This window comes from Aquarana catesbeiana, linkage group LG13, assembly GCF_042186555.1.
Source record: "Aquarana catesbeiana isolate 2022-GZ linkage group LG13, ASM4218655v1, whole genome shotgun sequence".
Taxonomy (NCBI): Eukaryota; Metazoa; Chordata; class Amphibia; order Anura; family Ranidae; genus Aquarana; species Aquarana catesbeiana.
Genome location: NC_133336.1, coordinates 63,794,232 through 63,820,574, shown reverse-complemented (window position 1 = coordinate 63,820,574; position 26,343 = coordinate 63,794,232). Strand labels below are relative to the sequence as shown.

Genomic DNA, 26,343 nt, shown 5'->3' with positions numbered 1-26,343 from the left:
AGTCACGATCTCTCAGGTGCTGTCCTGAAAGACTTCTGGAAAACCGGTAAGTCGAACTTGAATTTTTGGTTGGTTGTTGTGAATAAAATATGGATTTATGAGATTTGAAAATCCTTGCATTCTGTTTTTATGTAGATTTTACACAGCTTTACAACTTTTTTTTTTTTTTTTTTTTTTTTTTTTTTTTGTCACAAAATTATACTAGGAAAATATGTGATGTAAAAAAAAAAAAAAAAACAGCACGAATTAATAACCTTTTTTACAGAAGTACATGTCAAGGCTGTGCTGTGGAGCAGAGCTGTGTACATCCCACGACTGGATTGGCAAATAAAAATGCTTTGGTAGGTTAAACTGCTAAATGCATGGATAAAATATACATATATAAAAACAGATTTCTCGGAGTTCAGCATTAAAGACTTACATTTGTTAGAGATTCATTTTGTAACAGTTGAGAATTACAGTGCTTTTAAAAATGAATTTTTTTTTTTTTCTATCCCTCTTTAAATTAAAGAAGAATCAAATCGTGGTGGTGTGGCAAGCATACTTAGACATTATGACACGCTTCTCTTCTGGGTGTGCTCTCCTCCAATGATGTAAGGTCTGAGCCAGGAGCGTACCTACAAGGGTCGCAATTGTGACCTGGCCCCCTGTACTGTGTTTACTATGTTTCAGTTTGTGATTGAACTGGAAGCTCTGTTCAGAGCTATTCTGTACATTTTACTGTGCATTCGCCACAGACAGTGTAAAGATTTTAATAAATTGCTCCTCCCAGCCAATCAGGAAGCGGGTTTTGACACTGGTCACCCGATTGGCTGAAAGGACAGGGGATCCTATTGGATGCCTAGGAGAAGGAGGGGAGGAGCTGGAAGCCGCCACGGAGGAGAGGACACTCTGAGCCGAGCCACTGCCTACCACCCTCCGCCTGCCACGATTGGGTAAGTGCCGGACCGACTGGCAAACAGCCACCACTGCCTCTACCTATCTACAGGCAAATGGTAGTTTTCAAAGTTTACTTCTTCTTTATTGCTCAAATACAGGCACATAAGCTGAGCGTAGTATTAATAATTTGTATTCATTTCTATAGCACTAATGTACATAAAACCATAAACCACTATGCAAAATGTTTGAATCAACATCATTCTGAATTTGGAAGATTCTGTTTACTCACTAAAATCGTTCAATCCAGGTTTGCACAAATTGCATGATTGCCCTATTTGCAGTGTAGAAATAAAGTAAGAAAATGGATGCCTTTTTGATGAGGAAATGTTCATATTACAAAATTATCAGCAGGACATGTTCAGCTGGCCATTAAAAAGGTTAACCTTTAGTTGATGAATTGGGGTCACATAGCTCGTGCCCCTTCACCAGCTGCTGTGTTTATATCACTGGTGTGACCTTTCCTGTGACTGGTAGGAAGGAGTTGCACTTGTAATATGCATTCATCATACAGTGAGGTCTGTAAACCTTTTGTGATTACTATAATTTTGGTTCAGATAATGCAGGTAAAATTAACTTAAACTATCACCTAGTGCTTGCATTTAATTCAAATCTGAAATATGACATTTCTGTGATACTTTAGGAGGGGATTAGGGTATTTGCATGTGATGTCCATAGTAACAAAGACAGTTGCTCTCTTTACATCTGGACCAGAACTATCGTATTTGAAATCAAACCGGTCATTTTTAAACTCTGCTTATTGTACTTAAACAAAAATTACAAATGCATCAAAATCCAGCATGTATGTATAATATGAAGACCAGTAAGCCCTTGAATGGACTTTCAGGGTGCCCAAGGAGAAAACGTACAGTCATGGGTAAAATAAAAAAGGGGATTAACCCCACAAAATTTTATTCATGCAAAAAATGGTAGAAAGTACAGAAGTATAACTTCAATTCATCATTGAGATTCGTCTGCGTAACGGGACCCGCTTAGAGAATCCATATTTAACACACTTGGACCTTAGAGACAAAATAAGTTCTGTCCGGCTGGAGCTGAATCTTTGCCTAAGGACCAAGGCGGAAAAGAGTCTCAGATGGACCCAGGCATCCTTCTATACGTTGAGGGATAAACCGGGCACCATGCTGGCTCGTAAGTTGACACCTCGATTTCGCCGTACCACGCTCCCTAAGATCAGGCGAGCTAATGGTACTTTGACTCAAAACCCACAGACCGTAATAGATCTTTTTCATTCTTACTATAAGTCCTTGTATAGTAAATAGGAAGGTCCTTCACCCAAAACAATCGCCACATTTCTTGAGGATCTCTCGTCCAACCCTATCAGCCTCTCATCGTGAGCTTTTGGAGAAGGAAATTACAATGGAAGAGGTTTTGGCTGTTATTAAACAAGCTAACGCCTCAAAGACCCCGGATATCCCCGATTTAACAACGATCTAAAATTCCTAACCAAAATATATGCAAATCGGTTTAATACATTCCTGGCACAATATATACACATAGATCAGATGGGATTTGTCCCAGGGCGACAGGCTGCGGACCAGATCAGACGGGTGATAAACTTGGTCTCCTTTTTGTGTTCCAAATGGGATGGGGTGGGCGCCCGGCTCGGTATGTAGTTGTCACTGGACCTATATAAGGCCTTTGACTCTTATCTTGGCCCTTCCTGTTCCATATACTAAGGAAATGGAATTGCGGACTTAAATTTCTTACCCATTTGCGTTATATACTCTAACGCTTCGGCTAACATCATTGAACATGGTCATAAATCGAGTCTGTTACACATCCGGAGGGGGACCAGGCAGAGATGTCCTCTCTTGCCTCTCCACTTCATGATAGCAATTGAGACCCTGACAATAGCCATCAGGTCTAGTCCTAATATCCATGGTATTTCAAGTGGAGGCATAACTCATAAATGTGCCCTATTTGCCGATGATCTGTTATTCATTACGGATCCTATTACGACCTTGCCTAATCTGTTTGCCACATTGTCCAGATTTGGAACCATATTGGGTTTAAGGGTCAATCAAACAAAGTTTGAAGCGGGTTTAAGGGTCAATCAAACAAAGTTTGAAGCAATAAACGTGAACCTTACAGACCTGGACTTGGGTATGATTCGGACTTCCTTTTCCTTTTAAATGGAGCACTCGATCGCTCCCATATCTTGGTGTCAAACTGACCACTGACGTTGCAACGATGTACCGGGTAAATTATACTCCCCTTTTTAACTCTATTGAACGTGACCTAAAGAACTAGCTAGCCCACGCTCTTTCCTGGATGGGTAGAATAAAGGCTGTCAAGATGATGCTTCTTCCTCTAATTCTTTATTACATTCGGTCTTCCAATTCCAGTTCCATCTGTGTTTTTCCAGAAGCTGCAATCTTTAATCCATAAATTCATCTGGAATAGAGGTGGATGTCGGGTGGTCTGCTCCACTTTATACTTACCCAAAGGGTGAGGTGGACTGGGGGTACCTCACTTCTTGCGATACTATAGAGCTTCCCAATTAGTCCAGCTATATCAAATTACATATCAGCCTGACAGGGTTCAGTTGGCGGCTCGGGCTAGTCCGACCCTTCCCCTAGATCTATTAATGTGGCTCTCTTCAAAGGAGCGCCGGGCAGTTCTGAGCCCCTCTTTGTCAAACACCTTGCATCTTTGGGACGTTGCATGCAAGCTATACCCTTTGAAATCACACCACACCCCAGTGGCCCCCCCTTCTTAATGTAATGTTTTTTTTTTTTAAACTGTTTGTTTGCCTATTGCTGCACTTCTTAGATCATGCTTCCCTGTCTTCCCATACTGGATTCACACAGAGGCGTCGGGGGGGGGGGGGGGGGGGACGGGGACCGCATGCAATTTGAACCGGAATCTCACCACATTCCTGTTCAAATTGCATTCTATTCTTTGCAGTGCAATTTGAGCCAATCACACCGTAAAGGTATAGGTACTCTGTATCTCACTGAAAGTATCGGTACTCGCCGACAAACGGTATCGGTGCAACCCTAGTCGCTTTCTAGTTTTTACTGCTGTTTGTCCTACTGGGGTATTTCCGTTACTTTCGTAGGGATCATCAAGACAGAAATGAAAGGACATTTCCCCAGTGGAGACAGACAAGAATAAAAACCCAACAAGAAGCTAAACTTTCTCCGTTCCATAGGAAAGCAGCGCTGTTTTCCCTTCGCACAATTTCTATCTCGCGTTGTCTCATGAGCTTACAAAGCCGGCCGCAAGCCACAATGCTGATCCATATTGCACAGGCATGGTCCACTCTTGTTACTATAAAGAATACCACACTGATGCTCAAGTGCATGCATGTAGGCAATAAGTACCTGCAAAGAGGGCGTAGGAAATCAGCAGCAATAAAATGTTGCAAAGAATTAAAGAAAAGGAAACGTTTTGCATTTTACTAAAGGGGGGGGGGGGGGACGTGGTTATTGATTGCTACACAGTACTTTACATAACCATAAAGCATTTAGTTGGCGTTTACGCCTACTTTACTAAGGTATTAAACTCAAAAGAGATAATAATAACAGGGTGTGTGTAGACTAACAAGATCCAAGGTTCAGAAAGATAACATTTAACAGATAAAAGTCCAATGTTTTGATACTTAAGGATGACATCTATTTGTACAGACCCGAAGGTAAAGATTAAAGGTAGTGTGTGTCCCCAGAGGATGTGGCCAGTTTTTTTTTTTTTTTTTTCTTTTTAGTCCTCAGGGTATGACAGTGTTGACACTCTAATAAGAACTTCCACAAGATGAGTGGCAGAGGAGATAAGCTAATGTGTCATTTCAAGGTGATCTAGTGACACATGCTTGAGTAATGTACAGATACCAGAAGCACTGACATTGCTACCGGTTATGGGGTTATAGATGGCGTGCTTTCTGTGTTGCCAGCGATGGGTATTTAAATTAGCAATTTTTATTTTCTTTGGTTATAAAAACACCTGTCTTTTGACCTTTAGTTTTATTTTGCCGTTTATACATTTGACAGTATACTTATTGTGGTTGCGTTCTTAAAATGAGGATACCTATCCCTTTGATGGACAACACTTTGCAATGCCTTTATTCAACTGTATATATCTTGTAGTATCGGCATTGTAATGATCAGCCCAAGGAATGTGTTTGTGTTGTCCACAATAGGCAAGCAGATTTCGGATGCCATACTTCCAAAGCAATTTTGTAAATTTAAGAAAAGATCTGCAAATGACAAATTGTGTGAGACTTCCTTGAGACGGGTTATGATGATACTTATAGGTAGATGCTCTTTATTTTATGCTACTCTGACTTAAAGTGGTTCTAAAGACGGAAGTTTTTTTTTTTTTTTTTACCTTAAAGTGTTACTAAACGCAGGACCCTGCATTCACTATATCTGGTCTCCCACAGTACACAGAACATGGAAATACAATAGTTTAGTTTGAAATATATAAAACTGCTAAATACCTTTTCTCATCAGCAGTATATAGCAGTCTTGTAACTTCTATCGGTGTCTGGTTAAAACTTGTAGGAGGAGTTTTCTGAGTCTGTCAGGCTTCAGGACCCCTAACCCTCTGTCTGGACAGTGCTTATCACATACACTCTCCCAAGAAAAAAAAAAAAACTCTTGCAATACACACCAAAACTGACCATGCGCAGCTTGTCCCCAAGGCTCTGTACGATCAGGAGATATTTTGGTGGCAGTGGAGAAAAGGGGAGAAACAGTACTGTTGTGGGTTTAGTAACACTTTAAAGGGTAAGTTCACCTTCACAGAAAAATCTGTAAGGTGACCTTACATGGGACCCCCTCCTTGCCCCCGCTCTGCTGACCTGGACCACGGCAGTCTCCTGTCTTAAGCCCCGGTATATCTGCACCAGCAGTCTAGGGCTTAGAAATCCCCTGAGCTGAATGTCCAAAACGTTCCTCGTCAGGAGGGATGTTTTGGAGCATTCCAATTGGTCAGCGCCGTCACATGGGAGGCTCCGACCAATCAGCAGTCACATAGCCCGTCCTGTCAGCTATGGAGAAGATGCATGGATACTGAGGGGATTTCTAAGCCCCGGACTTCTGACGTGGATATATGGATATACCGGGAGATTGCCGCGGTCCAGGTCAGCGGGACCGGGGGGGGGGTTGGGCAAGGAGAGGGGGTCCTGAGTAAGTTACGTTACAGATTTTTCTGTAAAGGTGAACTTACACTTTAATGTATTCTCTTCATTAAGGTAAACTATCTGCAAGCAGCTCCCCCCTAAATACTTACCTGAGCTCGATCTTGATCCAGTGCTGTGCCCGAGAGCAAAGGCTCTCTCGAGTTTCTCTTTCTCTCTCTTTTTCGTTTTCGCTCTTTCTCAGTTTCTCTCTCCTCAATGGCTCACACACCGCAGAAGGAGCCATTGGCTTCTGCTGCTGTCAATCACAACCAATGGGGAGGGAGCGGGGCCGAGCCGCACTCTGTTTGTCTTATGGACACGCACAGCCAGCTCGGGAGCGAGCACACACACGAGTGTCCCCAAAGCTTGCTATGGGGGCACTCTGCAAGGGGGAGGAGCCAAGAGTGCCAGCGGGGAACCCGAGAAGAGGAGGATCAAGACTGCTCTGTGCAAAACCATTACACAGAGCAGGAAATATAACATGTTTGTTACTGAAAAAATAAAAACTGTGCCTTTTACAATGACTTTAACTGAGTGCTTATTTGTTTTCATTTACAGGTTGTGGTTAAAAAATGGTCTATTCCTTGCCCCCTTCCTCTGAACCACACTATGCTATACATGGAGGTATTAGCATTATTACGATTCATAATCTACAAATCTTGTTGAATGTTTAACGTCAATTCCTGTTTGGTCCCTTATGCAGACTATACTATGCATATTTTAAAATAAGTCCAAAAATTACAGCCCTGAGCTTTATATTTTTCTTTTTTTTGCAGTTGGGGAACAATGTTACATTTAAAGATCATTTTCAGCTTATTTTGTTTGACTTTTGTTTGTGTCTTGGGGTGTAATCCTGCACCAAGTCAGGGATATTACACATGTTGATTGGATTCAAGTGAGTTTAAAGTACTTTAAATTGGGTTGTGGGTGGGTAGCAGTAGAATACTGCCAAGATACAGTTAGAATGGGGGTTACATGCAGACCCATGCAGGGTGGAATTTGTGTGCCAGATTCAGTACTGGATTACTCACATGTCATAGAAAGCGGTTAATGTACTGGGTGAACGCCAGGCGGACTGATATTTCCTGCGCTCTGCCCTGAGCCGTTTCATTTTACTTAAACTTGCACTTCAGCTTGTGTCAGGGGTCAGAGTTCACCTGATACCTGGAAGTTGCTTCACTGTCAACCTTAGATACAGAGGAATATAATATAGGGTGCAGTAGTGGGCAAGCTGCAGCTGTCATACTTCAGGTGCTCTCTGACCCCAGTCAATTTTGTGTTTTTAATTTTAGCCATTTTTTTTTAAAACCCTTTTTATTATGTATATAGTCTAAAATGCAATATATTTTGTTTTAACAGGTATCAAACACTTCGGAATGCAAAGCTAAACTTTTTGAATTTTCAAAAGAGGTGGGTTTGAAAAAAAAATGAGGCCTATTGCTATGATGAGACCCTTTTTATTTATATAGGGTTCATTTTATTTATGCCTTTTCTTCTGCTGTTCCTGATTAGTTGTTTCATTTATATTGTTATAATTGTATAAATAACCTACTGGTGCATGAGTAGTAACAAAAAAATCCTCAGACAATATCCTAAAAGGCAAACAACGGTCTTGTGAGCAACCAGATTTCACTTGCTGATTCTAATAGTAGCTGACACTTGTCACATTCTCATCTTGCTGTGCTGTTACTCAAATACAAAATTAATGTGCCACGCTTACGATATAAAACTACAATACATTATGTGAAGAAAACATATAATCAAGTGCTAAAATAACATTATCACCAAGTGCAATGATAATAAAGTGAATTCTGATTAGATGATCCTTATGCTCTTGTCCGTCCTCCTTAGTACAAGCTTTTACATTTCCTCCATGATACGATAGTCACACCAAAGCCACATGTAGGGGAAAAAACCTGCTAATAGTACTTATATCTAAAATCGCATAACTTTATTCACACTCCATATGTTACTCACATTTCTAAGGTGCTTATAGCGCACCACACTCTTGCCGCATTTGTTTGTAAGGAGGAAGAACGGGAGCATAAGGACATCTTTGAGTCCTGGAAGGACTAAAACGCTGTTTGACCTACTTGAGCGGGGGGTCGCATATTAGCAGGTGAGAACACACCTGATGGGGGCGCACGAGTGATGAGGAATAACGGCACAATAAGGGGATACACGGTTGGAAGTTTGCACGAGGACGAGTGTGTTGCATGAAGACACTGCACTTTTGTTTAGACTTTTCACTTGGAGTGGAGAGAACACTATTCCCAAAGGGATTGTGGTTTTATAATTTTGTTTCTTATGCATTAATCTAATCAGATACTCACTTTATTATCATTCCACTTGGTGATTGTTATTTTAGCACTTGATTATATGTTTTATGGTTATTCACCTAATGTAATTTTTTTTATTGTAAGCTCATTTATTTTGTATTAAAAAAATCCTGAGACACTGTTCTCTCCCTGCTGGTTTCCACCATCACCTTGGCATGATGTAGAAGCAGAGGAGCTAAGCTGTCAATCATATTTCTTCCAGTGAAAGTCACACAGTAACTTTAAAAAAGATACTGTATAAATACTGTGGGGCGCAGAGTGCAGCAATCAAGTAGTTACCAGTATATAAGTGATGACAATAGTGGCAAAACATCCTCTAATGCCATGAAACGCATGCTTACCAGTCCTTTCATCATCTTGTTTGCTGCGATTCTTTGTTCCTACACTGCATTATTGAGGTGGGTGGCACTGCTAAAGCCAGATGTTAACTTACATGTAAGAACAATAAAAGCTGTCATTACAATATAAGCTCCAAGAAGAAATGCCCTAGGAAGTGCAGGGGGCATATGTCAGCCACCCAGGGGGTAGTGGCCTAAGGTGCAGTGGAGGACTTTGTTCCTTTTTGCCCAAAAGTCAAAATCGGAGGTCTATTGGAAACAGCTGGTAGAGCAGATTTGGACTAGAGCTCCATGGACAATTTTAATTGCTTACTGTTGAGAGAATAGACTACTTGTGGTAAGTCATCTCCTTAAGCCTTGTACACACAATGGGTATATCGGACAAATGATCGTCTGTTTTTTATTTTTTGCATGCTAGTCTCCTGTCAAAAATCAAGAGGTTTATTAAAGTTCTGAAAATTCTTGTACGACAGAGTACAACTTTGGAAGAGATGTATTGTTATGTATTCTTTCATTTTAAAGCATGCCCAGTCTTGGTCACTCGATTTGGATGAATACCATACTGATTAAATGAAAATCATATACATTTTTCGCACTTGTCCCTTCGGATAATTTTGCATGAACTGTCGAGATTGGCTCTTGAAAGCTGTGTACTAAAGAACAGATTATCGTACAATCGCTTTGTAAGCTGTGTTTTTCTTCTGATTTTCTCATAGTTTGTACTAGGCATTAGGCTATGGCTACACAGAAAATGTTTAGAAGCTCAATCATGCTACTAAAATAGCTAGTGGTTAATTGCTAGAAGCAGAAATTGAATCCTAATGGATCAAACCAATGATTCCTCATGGAGTAAGGTGCACAAGCAGTATGCAGTAGCATTCGGTAGTGATTAACACCTAATCATTGCAAGTGATTGGAGGATTGTGCAATCTTTTGAAATCGAGAGGTTTGGTTTTATACCAGGCCCACAGGCTTCGGATCAAATACGGCGAGCCATAGACTTGATTGTACTTCAAACCTCCTGGGATAAGAGGGGTGTGAGAGAGTATGCTGCTTTCCCCTGATATATGGAAAGCATTTGATGGTATCTCTTGGGACTATCTCTTTTTAGAATACTACACAGGTGTAATTTTGGCCCTCAATTCTTGTCATATTTACAGGCACTTTTATAACAACCCCTCGTCCCGGATACACCTACAAGGTTACCTCTGTGATTCAATCTCTATCCAGTCAGGCACTAGGCAGGGGTGCCCTCTATCCCCTATTATTTTTGTAATTGCAATTGAGACAATGAGGCAATCCGTGCCCATTCGGATATATTAGGTATTAACAGTGGGGATAGACAACAAAAATGTGCACTGTTTGCAGATGATCTGCTCCTTTTTCTGTCCTCCCCGCATACTTCCCTGCCATCATTCTGAATCCCCTCCGGCGCTTTGGAAACATTTCCAGCTTATCTCGATGTTGTACAAAGTGTTTTTTTACCTGTCTGGGAAATTACCTTATATGCAGGGTTGGGAGCGGGACTTGGGGGAGGAGATTGATTTGAGTGACTGGTGTAAGTGGTCTCCTCGTACATATAAGGGTATTACGAACACAGGGAGGATATAAGGTGCTTTCTAGATCGAAAATGTACCAGGGGTTTCTGTGAATTCTCTGTTTTAGGGGATGTGATCAACCTGGTACAATGTTCCACATATGGGGGACCTGTGCCAAGGTTTGCTGGTTTTGGATTAGAGTTCACGCCAATCTATTCTGTGACAATGGTGAATATAGTTAAAAACCCTAAAGTGGCTCTTAACAAGCCTGTCGTCGATGCTCCCAAACGTGCAGACTTTAGTCCACTTCATGTTTCTCTCAGCAAAAATCACTATATCGACCGCTTGGAAGAAACCAGTGGTAGATCTAGCTATTATGAAAAATAAACTGACACGGATCATGCTCAATGAAAAGCTGGTCAGTACCTTGCAGGATAAGACTGCTAAGTTTGACCATGTTTGGGATCCTTGGATTTAGTATCTCCAACTTCCAGCTGACTGAGATGTGGAGGTGGGCGTTAGGACAGTCCTTCTGCTCCTTTTTTGCGTTGTCTCTTTCTTCTTTCCGTCTTTCTCTTCCTTTGTTCCTTTCCTTTCTTTGTCTTTCTTTGTCTTTTTTTTCTTCCCTTTTAATCCCTCCCCCCCTTTTTCTTTCTTGGATTCTCACTTCTCTTCATTTAGTTGAGTTGCTTCCACTTGTGGTAGCACATTATGTATACTCGCGGCCCCTGCCGGTGGGTAGTGGCAAAGTATGGGTTCTAATGTTCCCCCTAGTGGGGGGGGGGGTTTTCTGAGTGGGATCGCAATTTGCTTTGAGAACCTTTTTTCTGTGTTAGATTTCTAATTTATATGGCATCCCTTTGTGTCGGAAATAACTGGTGTTTTATAATATTTGATTCCTCTTTTATACCTGGTCTTAATGTTTTGATATGCGCCACCTGCGTTGTGGACCCTGTTCTTGAAAAAATTTCAATAAAAATATTGAAACAAATTGAGAGGTTCACAAAAATTAGCAGTGTATTGCCATCACAACAGAAATATCATGTGATAAAAGCTTTGGTGTCTTTTTATGAGCCACGTTATTGGTGCCGCCAAACCTGAACGCAAAATGAAAGCATTCACCTTGTGTAGAACAAGGATATAGTAGAAGTGGAGTATCAGCAAGGCACACAGAAATGTGATCAGTGCATCTCTCTCTCATAGATCATCTTAAGTGGCCCTTGGCATAACAATGATGATGTACTGATATGGAGGCTGAGAGATCTTCTGAACTTCAAAAGCTGGCACCATCCAAGGGGATAATAGGCCCCCAGAGGGAATTGGGTTTCACTGAGCTTGACCGATGGTGGGATTTAAAATGTTGGGGACATTTAAAAATGTAATCCAAGGATGCTTGTTCTTGTCAAGCCTGATTTAACCACGTCCTTTTATAGCAGTGTTGGGTTACAAACACAACACAATGAAGTGGCTCTCTTAAGTTATTATTTAGGATAGAGCTACCTGTGCATAGTATCTGCAGAGATAGTGTCACAGCTGGATAAGATGAGTGTGAAATTGGTTGTTTGCCATTTTCTCCTTGTTTTTCTTATTTGCTGAAAAGTATCACATCACTGTGTATGTTTCTAAAGGGAGTTTTCTTGGTAAAGTGACCCTGTCTCCAGATACATATACTGTATATACAGTATTTATGCAACCAGAGGCAGCCTGAAAAAAATGGAACTTGAATATTTTACTTTTCTGGCAGGCAGCAAGGCAAACCTTTCAGGTGGGTCCGATAGCATGTGCTTCTCTGTGCACTGTGGTTCCTCCTGCCAGTCACTGCAAAATGCATTAGTGATGTAGCAGCCATTGGGAGGAACAGCAGAGCAGGGGGTGTCAGATCATAGTAATGCTCGCAGCTCTTCCGGAGAGCGAAGATTAAACTTTTACAAGGTGTGTTTTTTTTTTTTTGTTTGTTTTTTTGTTTTTTTGGGTTTCTTTCTTGGCGACAGAGCCACTTTAAGGGCCATACTTTAGAGCAGGGGTCTCCAAGTTATGGCCCTTCAGTTGTTCAGGAACTACAATTCCCATCATGCCTAGTCATGTGTCTGATTGTCAGAGATTTACAATGCCTCATGGGATGTGTAGTTCCGCAACAGCTGGAGGGTCATAGTTTGGAGATCCCTGCTTTAGAGTATCCAAAAAAAAAAGTGAGGTCCTTTAATCCTGCCTTTGTCTCCACTAGGGAGATCCATTCTTTGTTATCCTGGTGACCGTTTTCACCGAGACAGAGTGAAATCTAAACTTTTTATAGTTGTCACTGGAACAACAGTTGATGAAAAGGCTTCCACTGGGGGCAATGTTTTCCATTTTTTTTTCTTTGGTTGCTTTGTTTTTGATTCAACATCTCATAATGGGACTTTAAAATGGCCAACAGATTTGAAGTATTTACATATAAAAAGCTTAAAAGAATAAAGTCCTGCCTCAGAGCTGGCAGCACAAGATAATACTATTATGCATGTCAGAAAGCACTCTTGTGTGCCCCTCAAATCTTGTTTTCACATTTCCATTCAAGAAAGAAATATGGTTAGTTTAAAAAATTTTTTTTTTTAGGTCAGCAGCATACACATAATGAGTCTGGGAGTCCAGCGCTGTCTTCACCCAGGCCAATTCTTTGCCGGTCTTTGGCTTCCCGGCTTCGCCTTCCTGGCTGTGGCTTCCTGCTGTTTCAGGGTGGGCAAGCTTCTGCTACTTTCACCTAGCCAGGCGAGAATTGCAGAAGTGAGAGCAGGTACCTGTCAGAAAAAGGTACCCACTCCCAGAAGTGCAGTTTTCACTTTTAAGTAAAGTTTTGCTTTAAAGCTCATTTCCAGGTTTCGTGTCACTTTAAATAGTTTGTTTGAATCAAGCTTGTCCAAACAAATGCCTTCACTAACTGCTGCATTGACGCTAAGTACTGTATGTAGCTTCAGCTTCATATAGTTTACAGTGCCGCGTTCCGGCTGTGAGACCAAGATTTCCCATCTCAAACCTGGAACAAAAAACAGGTAGGCTCAGCAGCACTCAGCCATTCATAAGCAGCTTTGTATTCTGTGAATGAATACAAAATTTCCACTGATTGGCTGAGGTAGAGAGGCAGAAAACTTCATAATCTCCGACTTGGCCAATTAGAGGAAGCTTTGTATTTATGCACAGACAACATAGCTGCTTCTGAATGGCTGAGTGCCGCTCGGCCTAACTTTGTTTTGTTCTGGGTGTGAGATGTGAAATCTCTGTCTCAAAGCCTAACATCATTCGTTTGCAAGGGACTCCATTGAAGAATTTGTTAGGGAAAATGGTATTCTAAATAACAATCAACATAGATTTATGTTCTTTTCAGACCAACCTTTTAACATTCCATGAGGAAGTGAGCGGTGGTTTAGATAAAGGAAGGGCAGTATACATAATTTATCTCAATTTATCAAAAGCATTTGGCTTCAGGAATGGGAGCAGTGGGTAGTGGCTATTTAGCTTTTGAGTGGTCTAAAGTCCCTAGTGGTGTGCCCCAGGGTTCTATCTTGCGGGCAATGCTGTCTAACTGTATAAGTGACACTGAGGTTAATATTTCGAACTCTATTTTATATATTTACTGATAATAAAAAAATATGTAGAGCATGTAACAACATTACAGAAAGAACGGGACACAATAAGGGGTGGGCTGAGACTTTTTTAAATGATGATCACTTTTGAAAAATGCAGTTATACATTTGGGTGCTAAACATTTTTTCAGGCAAGATACACACTAAGTGGTGTTACAATGGGAGAATCATAGATGGGAAAAATACTTGAGGGTCCTGGACCACAAACTTGGTAATTGCATGCAATGTCAGGCTCTTACTAGCACAGCAAGCAAAATACTTTCATGCATTAAAAGGGTAATTATTCAAGGGATAATTTACTTGAACCTCTTTACTAAACGCTGGCTCAGCCTCACCTTGGGTATGCGGTTCAATTTTGGTCACCAATCAACAGGACGGATGTCCTAGAAGTAGAGACCAGCCAAAGGCAACAAAATGAATAAGTGCCATGGAAAACCTCAGCAATGAGGAAAGACTAAGAAAATTAAATGTAATTACCTTGGACAGGAGGCACTTAAGAGGATATATGATCACCATCTACTAGAGCTGCACAATTAATCGTCAAGAATAGTTATCGCGATCTTGACTAAAGTGTTTCACAATTGTTTCTATGCAAAGAATTCTCTCTGCTCTTCTGAAGCCACAGCCCTCAAAAGAAAAGAAGAGAAAAACTGGGCAGTCTGCCAAGAATCAAAACATTCTTTATCAGTTGAACTTAAGTATAAACATTGTAACAATTTGTCAATGGAATAGACTGTGCGTGTAAGTGAACAAAGTTTAAACACTAAACCTTTTTCTGACATTTGTTGGTTTCAAGTTAAAATCTTCTTTTTTTTTTTGTTAAATTACTTAGAACCCCCAAACATTATATATATTTTTAGTAGACACCCTAGAGAATAAAATGGTGCTTGTTGCAGTATTTTAGGTCACACTGTATTTGCGCAGTGGTCTTTCAAATGCAATTTTAAAAAAAAAAATTACTTTAATGAATTAATAAAAAAAAAAAAAAACTAACCAGTAAAGTTAGCCCTTTTTTTTTTCTATAATGTGATACATTTTACGTCGCGAGAATCGTGATCTTTTTATTTAAAGCAAAAAAATTGTGATTCTCATTTTGGCCAGAATCGTGCAGCTCTACCATCTACAAACTAATCAATGGTGACTGTAAAGCTGGTAAAAACTTCCCCAGGTAGTGGTATCAGGTGAAAAAAAAATTCTAGATTTCTTCCTCGTGCATAGCATACAGTGATATGTATCCTGACATGCAAACACATAGGTTGGAACTGTGGCCTTTTTTTTTTTTCCCCACCTTATCCACTATGTAGTAGGAGGAGGTTATAGTGGGAAGAGTATGTTTGCTGCAAGGGGAACAACATCAGTCATCAGATACTATTTATTGGGGTTTTTAGCAGTGTTGGCCAACTAATTATTGTCCTGCCCTAATGGAGACCAAGGTTTCTATTATGCTTTCAGTGTTCTTTAACCTTGATGTCATACATTTTACATGACCACATTTTGTTGGTTTTACTCAACTAGTCTTTCAATCCAGATAAAACCTTTTAAGTGAACATGTACTCATCTCACCTATAACAATTTCCCTGCTATTACCACGATTGGCCTGAAAAGCTTCTTATGTTCCCCTAACCTAGTGGTCATCAACCCTGTCCTCAGGACCCACTAACAGGTCAGGTTTGCAAGATAACTGAAATACATCACATGTGATATCATTTGCTGCTCAGTGATTGCAGTATTCTAATCTGCATCTCCCCAAGGTAATACATAAAACCTGGCCTGTTAGTGGGCCCTGAGGACAGGGTTGATGACCACTGCCCTAACCTATTTAGATTCACTTTTTTTTTTTTTTTTTTACAAGCTTCTGTTGAAGCCTAGCTTTCCATTGTCTAATGAGACTTCCACAGTGGCCAGTAAAGCTAGCCATAGACTATTCAAACCATGTATGGGCAGACTGAATGTACCCAAGTTGATCAATCAATCAGCATGGATACAATGGGTACAACCAGCCCGTCGGATTTTACATGCAGCCACTAGCTTTTCCTGCACCCCCCTGCCCCCTGACCCCCCCCCCCCCGGGGAACACAATGGCTCAGGGGGAGGGATTCCCCCATCAACACTGACTATGTTGACAGGGGAATCGAGCGATATTCTTTCTATAGTTGCAGGAAAGAAAATCACTCTATGGCCAGCTTAAGGACACTTTATTACACAAGGAAATCCAGGGGCACAGGGAGGCTAGTAAAGGCATCTTGTTAGGCCTGCTCTTAGGCAATGTAAAAGGTAGGTGTCTTGTTAGGCAATGTAAAATGGAGTACTGGTTGACTTTAAGATTATCATTATTATAACCATTTCAAATTGCAAAACCTAAGCCATAAACATCAATTCATTGTGTTGTATTTCAGGCTATGTAGATTCCTTATTCCAACCTCCTTGCATCAATGTGTCGCAAACCATTTTCACCCATTTCCATGTTTCTCCTATTTTAGAGTGCATTTGCATTGCCCACCATGGCCTTTTCATTTTTGTGTCATACATCTGTCCTGCCCATTTACTGTGAACTGAGAAGGTAGGTTGTATTCATGCTCTGAGAAGCTGTTTTCATGTCATGATATTTGTTTTTATGTTGCTAATAGTATTATTTTCTGCATAGGGCTATTTTTGAACCAATTTAGTTTTTCGAAGCCTATATATGGTTGACTTGAGTTTTAAATACTGGGATATCAATACTGTTAGTCATCTATTGTTGGACTGTTATTTTTCACACTATTGCTCCTGATCAGGAAAAAGTATGGATTTTGTTCTAGGAGTTTAGTGTTAAAGGTTTAGGGGTTAGAGGATTAGAAACAGGAAGAGCTGGCCAGTAGTGGTTTTTGCCTCCCACCGATATGGCAGCGCTTCCTGTTTCTAATACTATGTGGAACCAATGACAAAATGGGTCTGGGCAAAAGAGCAGCTACAGAATGCTAATCGCTATATCGTTCACAATGGACTAATTTCACAGATTGAAGGGTACAGTTGCCTCAGTCTAGTTCTGATTTAAAGAGGATCTGTCGAGGGAGAATATTGGAGGCTGCCACTGGTAATCTATGCTTTTGGCAGTATTATTCTCTGGCTCTTATACTGATACTTTGGCTTCAGTTATGTCTGAATCGCTGACCTGGAAGAGGTATAGAGGTACAGGATTTTTACACATTTTTTACTCTTTAACAGCATCCTTTTTCCGTGTCTGTGACTCTAAGTCAAACACAGACAGGCAATTGGGATTTTCAAAAAGTGTCCAGCAATGGTAGCCCCATACTTCTCCCATGACAGAGTCACTTTAAGTGTTAGGGGAGATGTAAAAGGCTATACTAATGAGTGGCCGCTCATTAAAATTAGAAGAAAGAGGTTTAACCTTAAACTACATAGAGGGTTCTTTACTGTAAGAGTGGCAAGGATGTGGAATTCCCTTCCACAGGCGGTGGTCTCAGTGGGGAGCATTGATAGCTTCAAGAAACTATTAGATAAGCACCTGAACAACCGCAACATACAGGGATATACAATGTAATACGGTGACATAAAATCACACACATAGGTTGGACTTGATGGACTTGTGTCTTTTTTTCCAGCTTCACCTACTATGTAACTATGTAATCTCTTGCTGCCAAGAGGATTTAAAGTGACCCTGTAACTAAAATAAAAAATACACTCCCTGAAAATTAATACTCCTTTTTCCACCACCTGCACCACTGGTTTTCACTGTATTGAAGAGAAATCACCACCTGAATAATCTTCAGGATCCGAGCATTCTGGATGGGTCAGGTTCTTGATTTCCCCGCTGTTCTCAATGGTTTGATTTGCTAGTTCCCCGAGACAATACTGTGTCCTGTAGTGTTGTAGGGGCTGGTGATCAACCATGCAGGAGGGTGAAGTGAGTGTCTTGTTAGCTGGGCCCTTTTTTATATTCATGACAGAGGAGCTTAAAACACAAGAATACTCTGTTTAGCCTTAATGGCCACTATAACCTCAAGAATGTGTAAGGGAGCCCCAAATTTTACAGTTGTCACCAGAACAGGCGTGAAGAGAACATCTCCTGATCAGGACACCTGTCAAAGGTGGGATTTCCTCCTATTTTGTTAAGATATACCTAGATTTTTCATTTTCAGAGAAACTGCAGGAATTTTTGTGGATATCTCACTGATGGGGGCAGAAACAACAAATATAAATCTGATATTGTAAACATTTCTAGCACAGTTTTCTAATTTCACTTTGTTTTTTCTTTACTTTTAACAGTCCATCCAAGAGTCGTATGCAGAATGTGGCAAACCTTGGAATATTCCTGAGCTTTGTGGTCTACTTCATGTCTGCACTTTTTGGCTACCTCACTTTTTATGGTATGCATTCAGAAAAAAGCAAGGCGTTGTGGTGCCACTTATTCTGAATGGTACCCCAGTACTTTAAGGCAGTACATGTGCATTGTAGCAGTATGTGGGATCTTTAAGGGGCCATTTACACTTCCGCCATAATACATGTATTATGCATTGCTATTCCATGTGAATGGCACTAAGGTAATGCATCTGCATCGTAGCGCTCTGCAATGCATTGTGATGAGCTGCATTAGAAAAGATGGATCATGTTTTTATAAGCACATTAAGATGTCTTGGAAGCCCACCTATTTTTATTGTTCGATTTTATGAAATTTGAGCTGGGCACATATATCTGCAGTGTTTTTTTATCTCTCTTCAAAGCACTATGTCCCGTAGCTTTCTCCTGTTCCATTCTACCTGGGGCATACAGCATTCACTCACAGCTAAGACAAAGGAGGAATAAAGGGACCCTACATATCACAAGATCGACTGAGGATCCATAAAAAAAAGCGATTTTGTTTTTTCTTTTTAATGTTGGGTGGATCCAGGTGGGATAGGAATGAGACCTAGGTGAAACCTACAGATATGAACAAATTATGGCTCATAGAAAAGGAACTACAACCCGCTTTTATAAACCACGGGAACCGTGGACCTCCTTTAGATCACATAACTGAAAAAAAATAAACAGTTCTTGGTAGAGAATACTTATATTATGTTTATACATCTTAATGGATTACATGTTTTTCAAGAATACAGTTTCTTAGTTTATACATATGATGTTACAGTTAAATACTTGTACATCCGTGCAACTCTCTAAAACATTCCTCATGGAATATTACCTTTGACTTTTTATTATGAGTTAAGATATGCAATTCATGGAAATACTTCTGTTGATATTTCTTTTACATTGTATTCCACTGTGGATTGTAAATTGAAAAATTGTTCAATAAAAATCTATCTTGGAAAAAGGAATGAGACCTAGGATATGAAAGTGGAATTGGGCTTTGTTTTGTGGTGGAAATCGGGTGTTTTTTTTTTGTGTTTTGTTTTTTTTTTTTTGCTTTTGTTTTTTTAGTCTGTGTTCTGCTTGGAAAATTGTCTATCTGTCCTTGGCATTCAATGGAAAATAAGAGTAAACCTCCCAAAGTGGAATGACTGCTCCAAAATGTTGCATTTCTCCTCACTTTTTGTCTCGGTGACAGAGATCACCAAGACAATCTTCCCAATGGGGACAAAGACAGAAATGAAAAACTAATAAGGGAAGCACACTAGTAATTGTATCAGCTGAGGGAAAGATATGGGAGCATTGATGCCGTAATCTCACCTTGCCTGATATTAAATGCCAGTTAGTGTTTTAGCTCACCAGCATATTTTCAAAACTAAAATATCAGTCCTGGGTGGATAGACCATTAAAATATAGCCTCTTACTGGCTTTCAACTGTACCTCAACTGTCAATTTTAAAAAATGACCCAATTTTTTTCTGTGGTATATTTACTCTATGTAACCCCATTGTCTTGTGTTTGTCATAGATAAAGTGGATTCTGAATTGCTGCAAAGTTACAGCAAATTCCTCCCTAGTGATGTTTTGATCATGACGGTCAGGCTGTCCATTCTACTTGCTGTCATGCTGACTGTTCCACTTATACATTTTCCTGTAAGTAAATGAATGAAAACAGCTATAGATGAGATTGGTGTACTGTATATGAAGATGGTCTCATATTTTCTTTCAGTTGTTGCAGTGACTTGGCTACAGTCAGCTGGCTGGTAATTCACCACCGTGAGTTGTACTTGTAGCCGGCTTGCTTAGGAGTTAGCTTGTGTAGCTTTAAGGTAAAACTGTGGCCAGGTAATGGACAAGCTTTGAAACAAACTCTTGCTGACCCTTGGTTACAGCCACTGCAGATTAGTTCATTCTTAAAATGTACAAAATAAGCTGTTGTTCAAGTCTGCTTGGTGGTCTGTCTCTCCCTACCTGTTCTGTTTATTGTAGCTTCTGCTGTAAAAAAATTGAGAATGAATTGCTCCACAGTGCATGCAGTTACAGAGGTCAGTGAGGGCTTTTTTTTAAAGCTTGTTTACTGCTTGAAAATATTTGGGTGTCCATTGCCTGACCACAGTTCTATTTTAAACTAAGGCATTCTCCACACTGGCACACCTTTATTTAGCTTTGCTAAAGACAGGAGAAATGATCTGGGATGTATTACCTGCTTTTCTGCTTCCTGTACGTTCTCCTGCATTTAGATATTCCTGCTTTAAAGTAGGTTTAGCTGCTCATTTAGGTGCATTAATCTGTGTTTAGAATTTGTATTAGAATTCTGTGTGTCTACGATCCAATTTTGTCTAAATGTAGCTAAACGGACTGTACCAATAGGCTGGTAAACAGCGTGAATGACACTATTGCAAAATAATTACATGCATTTATGTGCGTTTAGCAATAACCTCCTGGATGAATATACAGTGCCTTAAAGTATTCATACCCCTTGACATTTTCCACATTTTGTCATGTTACAACCAAAAACGTAAATGTATTTTATTGTGATTTTATGTGATAGACCAACATAAAGTGGCACATAATTGTGAAGTGGAAGGAAAATGATAAATGGTTTCTCAAACTTTTTTACAAATAAATATCTGAAAAGTATGGCGTGCATTTATATTCAGCCCCCTTTACTCTGATACCCCTAACTAAAATCTAGTGGAACCGATTGCCTTTTCAGATATTTATTTGTAAAAATTGAAAATCTTTTATCATTTTCCTTCCACTTCACAATTATGTGCAACTTTGTGTTGGTTTATCATATAAAATCTCAATAAAATACATTTATGTTTTTGGTTGTAACATGAAAGCATGTGGAACATTTCAAGGGGCACTGTAAATGCAGGTTTGTCAGTGCCAGTTTGAATGAGGCCTAAGATGCTGCCAACTCCTTATGCTGAGTTTGACTGTGCCTCCTGATCCCAGACCCAAGACCTGTCACCTGAACGTGGAGTTGACTTACATGGGTGGGAGAAGATGGTTGTTTTTAGAACAAGAGGACAATACCTGTGCAGAGAGAAACCCGGGGTGTATGTGTATGCCATGTATCCAACCTACTTTTTTCTTTTGTTTTAGGCCAGAAAAGCGGCCATGATGATGTTCTTTTCAAATTATCCCTTCTCATACATCCGTCATATATTGGTGACACTGTTGCTAAATATAATCATTGTGCTGCTTGCCATATATGTGCCAGATATACGAAACGTGTTTGGTGTAGTCGGTGAGTACTCACTTTAAACATAATTGCAAAGTTACCTTTGACTTGATTGCCTAAAATGAACATATATAAACTGTAATATCCCCTTCCCGCCGAGCGTACGTAGATGTGCGTACTCGGCTTTCCGGGGTTATACCGGGATGATGCCCGCAGCTGCAGGCATCATCCCGGTACCATGTTGTAGAGAGGGCGATCGGCTATCCATGTATAACAACCAATGCGGCTAAAAGCCGCTCGGCTGTTATACCGGAGGAGCGGGAGGGGACGCCCCCCCCTTTGCCGCCGCTCTTACCGGGCCTCCCACCGGGAGGCCCGATCGATGATCCGCCGCCTCCGGTGGCTGCTGACAGTCTGGAACGAAGCCGTGTATGGCTTCGTTCCAGCCTTCTGATTGTAAACGTGGAAGCGACGTCATGACATCACTTCCCGTTTACTCGGCTGCCAATGGCGCCGGTTTAAAAAAAAAATATACAGTGTTCAGAATCGCCGTTTTCGGCGATCTGAATACTGTGAAGTGCAAAGGAGGGATCAGGGGTCTTTTAGACCCCCGATCCCTCCATAAAGAGTACCTGTCACCACCTATTACTGTCACAAGGGATGTTTACATTCCTTGTGACAGCAATAAAAGTGATCAAAAATTTTTTTTTTTTTAAAAAAACACAATTTATAAAAATAAATAAAATAAATGAGAAAAATGTTTTTTTTTTTTAAAGCACCCCCGTCCCCGTGAGCTCGCGCAGCAAAGAAAACGCATACGGAAGTCGCGCCCGCATATGTAAACGGTGTTCAAATCACACGTGAGGTATCGTCGCGATTGTCAGAGCGATAGCAATAATTCTAGCACTAGACCTCCTCTGTAACTGTAACCTGGTAACCGTAAAAAGAATTTAAAGCGTCGCCTATGGAGATTTTTAGGTACCGTAGTTTGTCGCCATTCCACAAGTGCGTGCAATTATAAAGTGTGACATGTTTGGTATCTATTTACTTGGCGTAACATCATCTTTCACATTATACAAAAAAATTGGGCTAAGTTTACTGTGATTTTTTTTTTTTTTTTTTTAATTCATGAAAGTGTCCTTTTTCCCAAAAATTTGCGTTAAAAAACACCGCTGCACAAATACAGTGTGATAAAAAAATATTGCAACAATCGCCATTTTATTCTCTAGATTCTCTGCTAAAAAATATATATATAATGTTTGGGGGCTATAAGTAATTTTCTAGCAAAAAATACAGATTTTAACATGTAAACACCAAATGTCAAAAATAGGCTTAGTCATGAAAGGGATATATATAGTACAGAGATCAATTTAATATAAATATATAACTTTATGTGGGTGATAGCCCACTGTGCCTGTTTTAGCTTTCATTTCATTTTTACCACCCACCTGAGCAAGGACAAAAAACAGTAAACAGCATATCGTGCCAACTATGCATGTCTATGGGGCTGACCTGCAATTGCAGTGCAGTGTGCCATTTACAGGGTTATATCGGGCAGTGAGGAGGTGACATATTGCCTCCTCACTTACTGTCTAATACTTTTTTCAGTGTGGATCTTTTTTATGAGGGGCAGCATTGGCTGCCATACATGTGAACGAGCCCTGTGCAACCTCCATCTAGAATTAACTTGGCATTAATACAGACCAGCTTCACCTTGTTCCCAGCAGTACAACACTTGTAAGTATAAACTAGAATCCCCTTACTCCTAAGCCAAAGCTAAACTAACCCCATCATTCTGTATACAGAATCCTTACACTTAGGCAGGCCATACTCCGTTCACTTTGAACCGTGTATGGGGCAGGCTTAATGTACCAAGTTGATCGATCCATCAGCTTGGGTACAACCAGCAAGTTGGGTTTTACCTGCGATTATCGATACCCATAATCGCTGTCACTTCCCCTGACAGGAGAAGACAAGGGCCCGGCAGGAGGGATTCCTGTATCAACACTGTCTGTGTTGATGGGGGAATCAAGCAAATCTTTTCCTGCAACCCAAGGATGCAGGAAAGAAATTTGCTTAATTTAAGGCCTGTCTTATCGACACCACTGTCCTCAAAGATGTCAAACTGACAGCGGACAAAGCTAGCGATACACAATTTTGCTTGTTTAACAATTTCTGTGCAAGTACAGTAACTCCTAGCATTCACATTTCAGTTTACTGTAGTATTTCTGTTTGGTTGCTATGGACTATTGCCCTTTGTCACATTGGATAAACCAAAATGTGCTTTATAGGAAAGTTTCAGAATGTATTTTCATTGTCTGTTTAGGATCTACAACTTCAACGTGTTTGCTGTTTGTGTTCCCTGGATTGTTTTACTTGAAGCTTAGCTTTGAAGACTTCTTATCTCGCCAGAAACTTGGGGTATGTTAGTTTTTTTTATTGTTCATAGGCTTTTCACATTTGCTCTGTTTTCTCAAATTGTAGCTTACTATGGAAATATTCCAAACTGCATGTTTCTTTTACACCTCAAATAAAATATGATGAGCTCACCAGAAGATCATCCCTTTTGCACTGTGCTATGGATGTTATTTAACAGCATGAGCTAAGAACTGTAAACTGCTGGTAACAACTGTACTGCTGAGGAGTTGCATTTTACTGTAATTATCAGTTTTCAGTCACAGCACTTCAGCAATACTTTAAGCTTTAAAGGATAAGTTCGCCTTTGGGAACATGTTACATGTTCCCAATGCTGCAGCCGCTGTCTGATGCCTCCCTCCCCGTGACAGCAGTACAGGGAGATGTTTCCCATACTAGCTGTCACTTTTTAATATCAGCATGGCCTTGTGGGCGGAGCTCTGCATGTGAATGAACTACAAGCCCCGACATCCTTTGTATTTGTTGGCTTGTAGTTCTCAATTAAGTACCATGGTGCTGTGGAGCGCTGTGGTACTTCATTGATTCTTCCTGTCGGATTGTATCTGCCTGCCCAGATACACTGACAGATCTGCAGGAGACCTTCATGGAAACGGTGATCTGCTGATCGCTGGTGCAATGCTTTACAGGCTCCAAAAAAAAATGCACATTTCTTTATCGTACATCATGGGAAACAGCAGCCATAATGATTACTATGTGGGTTATACTCCACCTATAGGTGAATTGACACTGGCAGATCAATCAAACAGGAAGTTCTCCCTTCTATAACCTCTTCTACACAGGAAGTACCTCAGTTTGTCTGTAAGGTGGTGGTCACTGATGTGATACGTGCTCTTGGAGGTCTGGACAGTTCTATTTAGATTCGTGGACTTCAATCTGATCTATTAGAAAAAGCAGTCAGCCAAAATGGATGGTATCTGAGCCTCATTGGATAGGAGAGAAGATTCTTTAAGGTTTGCCTGCAATGCAGCCTTACGGTACTGGACCCTGCGTAATGGAACCCTGTGCATTGTTTGTTCTGACCGAGATGCTTTCCTGCAGGGTGCAATACAGGTCCTGGGGAGTGGACCCCAAATTAAGGGGGGCCCAGTTCCTGAAGGTCTTTTTATGACAAAGCCCGCCGTGATGGGTGAAGATTGGACTCCTGTTATGCTCAACTGCAGCAGGAATGCTAAGTCTGCATTTTTGCAGTTTCTCTTTTTTTTTTTAAGAGATCTGACTTTCTGGTCTTCTCTCAGTGGCCACTGGGGGCAATGTGCTGTTTAATCATGTTCTGTGTAGTGAAGATGGCATGTGGGCTGCAAGTTCAATAGGGCCTTTTGAGACATAACAGTAGCCTAATACTATAGGTACTTAGTATCATGGATACTAATGAAGTGTGAGTTTTTTTACTATGGGAGAAATTTGTGGCCAGACAAGTCATGATTATATACTGCATACTTACTGCTTAATCCGGGGGGCTGTACAACTTCGTCCTCATGCACACGAGACGCTGTTAAACGTGCGTTCAGAGGCAGTTGGACGCTTTTTTCAACTGCCCCTGAACTCATTCAATGTTATCCTATGTGTCCATGTACACAGTCTGGTTTTTAGGCTGTTGCGTTTAACCTCGTTTTTCCAGAAGCAAAAAAGTAGGTTCAGACGCAAAAGTTTTCCACGTTTCAGACGCTAAACGCCAGTACTGCTGCGTTAGTGTTTTTAAAGGAACCCTATTTTTTGGACCAGAAAACACAGAAATATGATGGTAAACTGCAGCAGAGAATGACCAATTTGGTGTGCAAACACAGTGGAACTAGCACTACAACATATCCAAAGTTGGGGTTCCTAGCACCAAGTGGCCCTAAAGTTGGGTCGCAAAATGTCATTCTCTGCTCTGCATGCTTCCATAAATGCTTATTGCTTAAAGGCATGTTTTCATTTAAACTGCATACATATGTGCTTATTTACATTAAACTGTATACATATGTGCTTATTTGCCTTGAACTGCATACATAAATGCATGAACGGCAAGGATCTTGTATACCTGCATGTTTGCAAACCTGGGTACCTGCATACCTAAGGGGTTTCATAGCGGTAAACCAACGTTGTTTTAGGCCTGCATTCTTTGAGGACTGTGTTTTAGGTGGACTAATATAGTTGCTCTGTTACACATATTGGGCAGCACAGTGGTGTAGTGGGTAGCACTCTCGCCTAGCAGTAAAAAGGGTCGCTGGTTCGAATCCCAACCACGACACTACCTGCCTGGAGTTTGCATGTTCTCCCTGTGCCTGCGTGGGTTTCCTCCAGGTACTCTGGTTTCCTCCCACACTCCAAAGACAGGCTGGTAGGTTAATTGGCTTCTGTCCAAAAATTGGCCCTAGTATATGAATGTGAGTTTGGATTGTGGGCTCCTTAAGGGTAGGGACCAATGTGAGTGTGTGATGTATGTGTGGAGCGCTGCATAAATTGACGGCGCTCTATGGGT

General features: G+C 40.7%; 1 protein-coding gene across 1 annotated transcript in view; it reads left to right on the top strand.

Annotated features, from left to right (window-relative positions):
* SLC38A6 (solute carrier family 38 member 6) overlaps nucleotides 1–26,343 on the top strand; it is a 126,488-nt gene that overhangs the window by 83,911 nt on the left and 16,234 nt on the right. Inside the window, exons 9-15 of the mRNA XM_073610855.1 lie at nucleotides 6,641–6,706; nucleotides 7,442–7,492; nucleotides 16,395–16,474; nucleotides 18,181–18,281; nucleotides 19,785–19,909; nucleotides 21,368–21,512; nucleotides 23,773–23,867. Coding sequence (XP_073466956.1) covers nucleotides 6,641–6,706; nucleotides 7,442–7,492; nucleotides 16,395–16,474; nucleotides 18,181–18,281; nucleotides 19,785–19,909; nucleotides 21,368–21,512; nucleotides 23,773–23,867 — 663 coding nt within the window. The remainder of the gene's footprint in view (nucleotides 1–6,640; nucleotides 6,707–7,441; nucleotides 7,493–16,394; nucleotides 16,475–18,180; nucleotides 18,282–19,784; nucleotides 19,910–21,367; nucleotides 21,513–23,772; nucleotides 23,868–26,343) is intronic.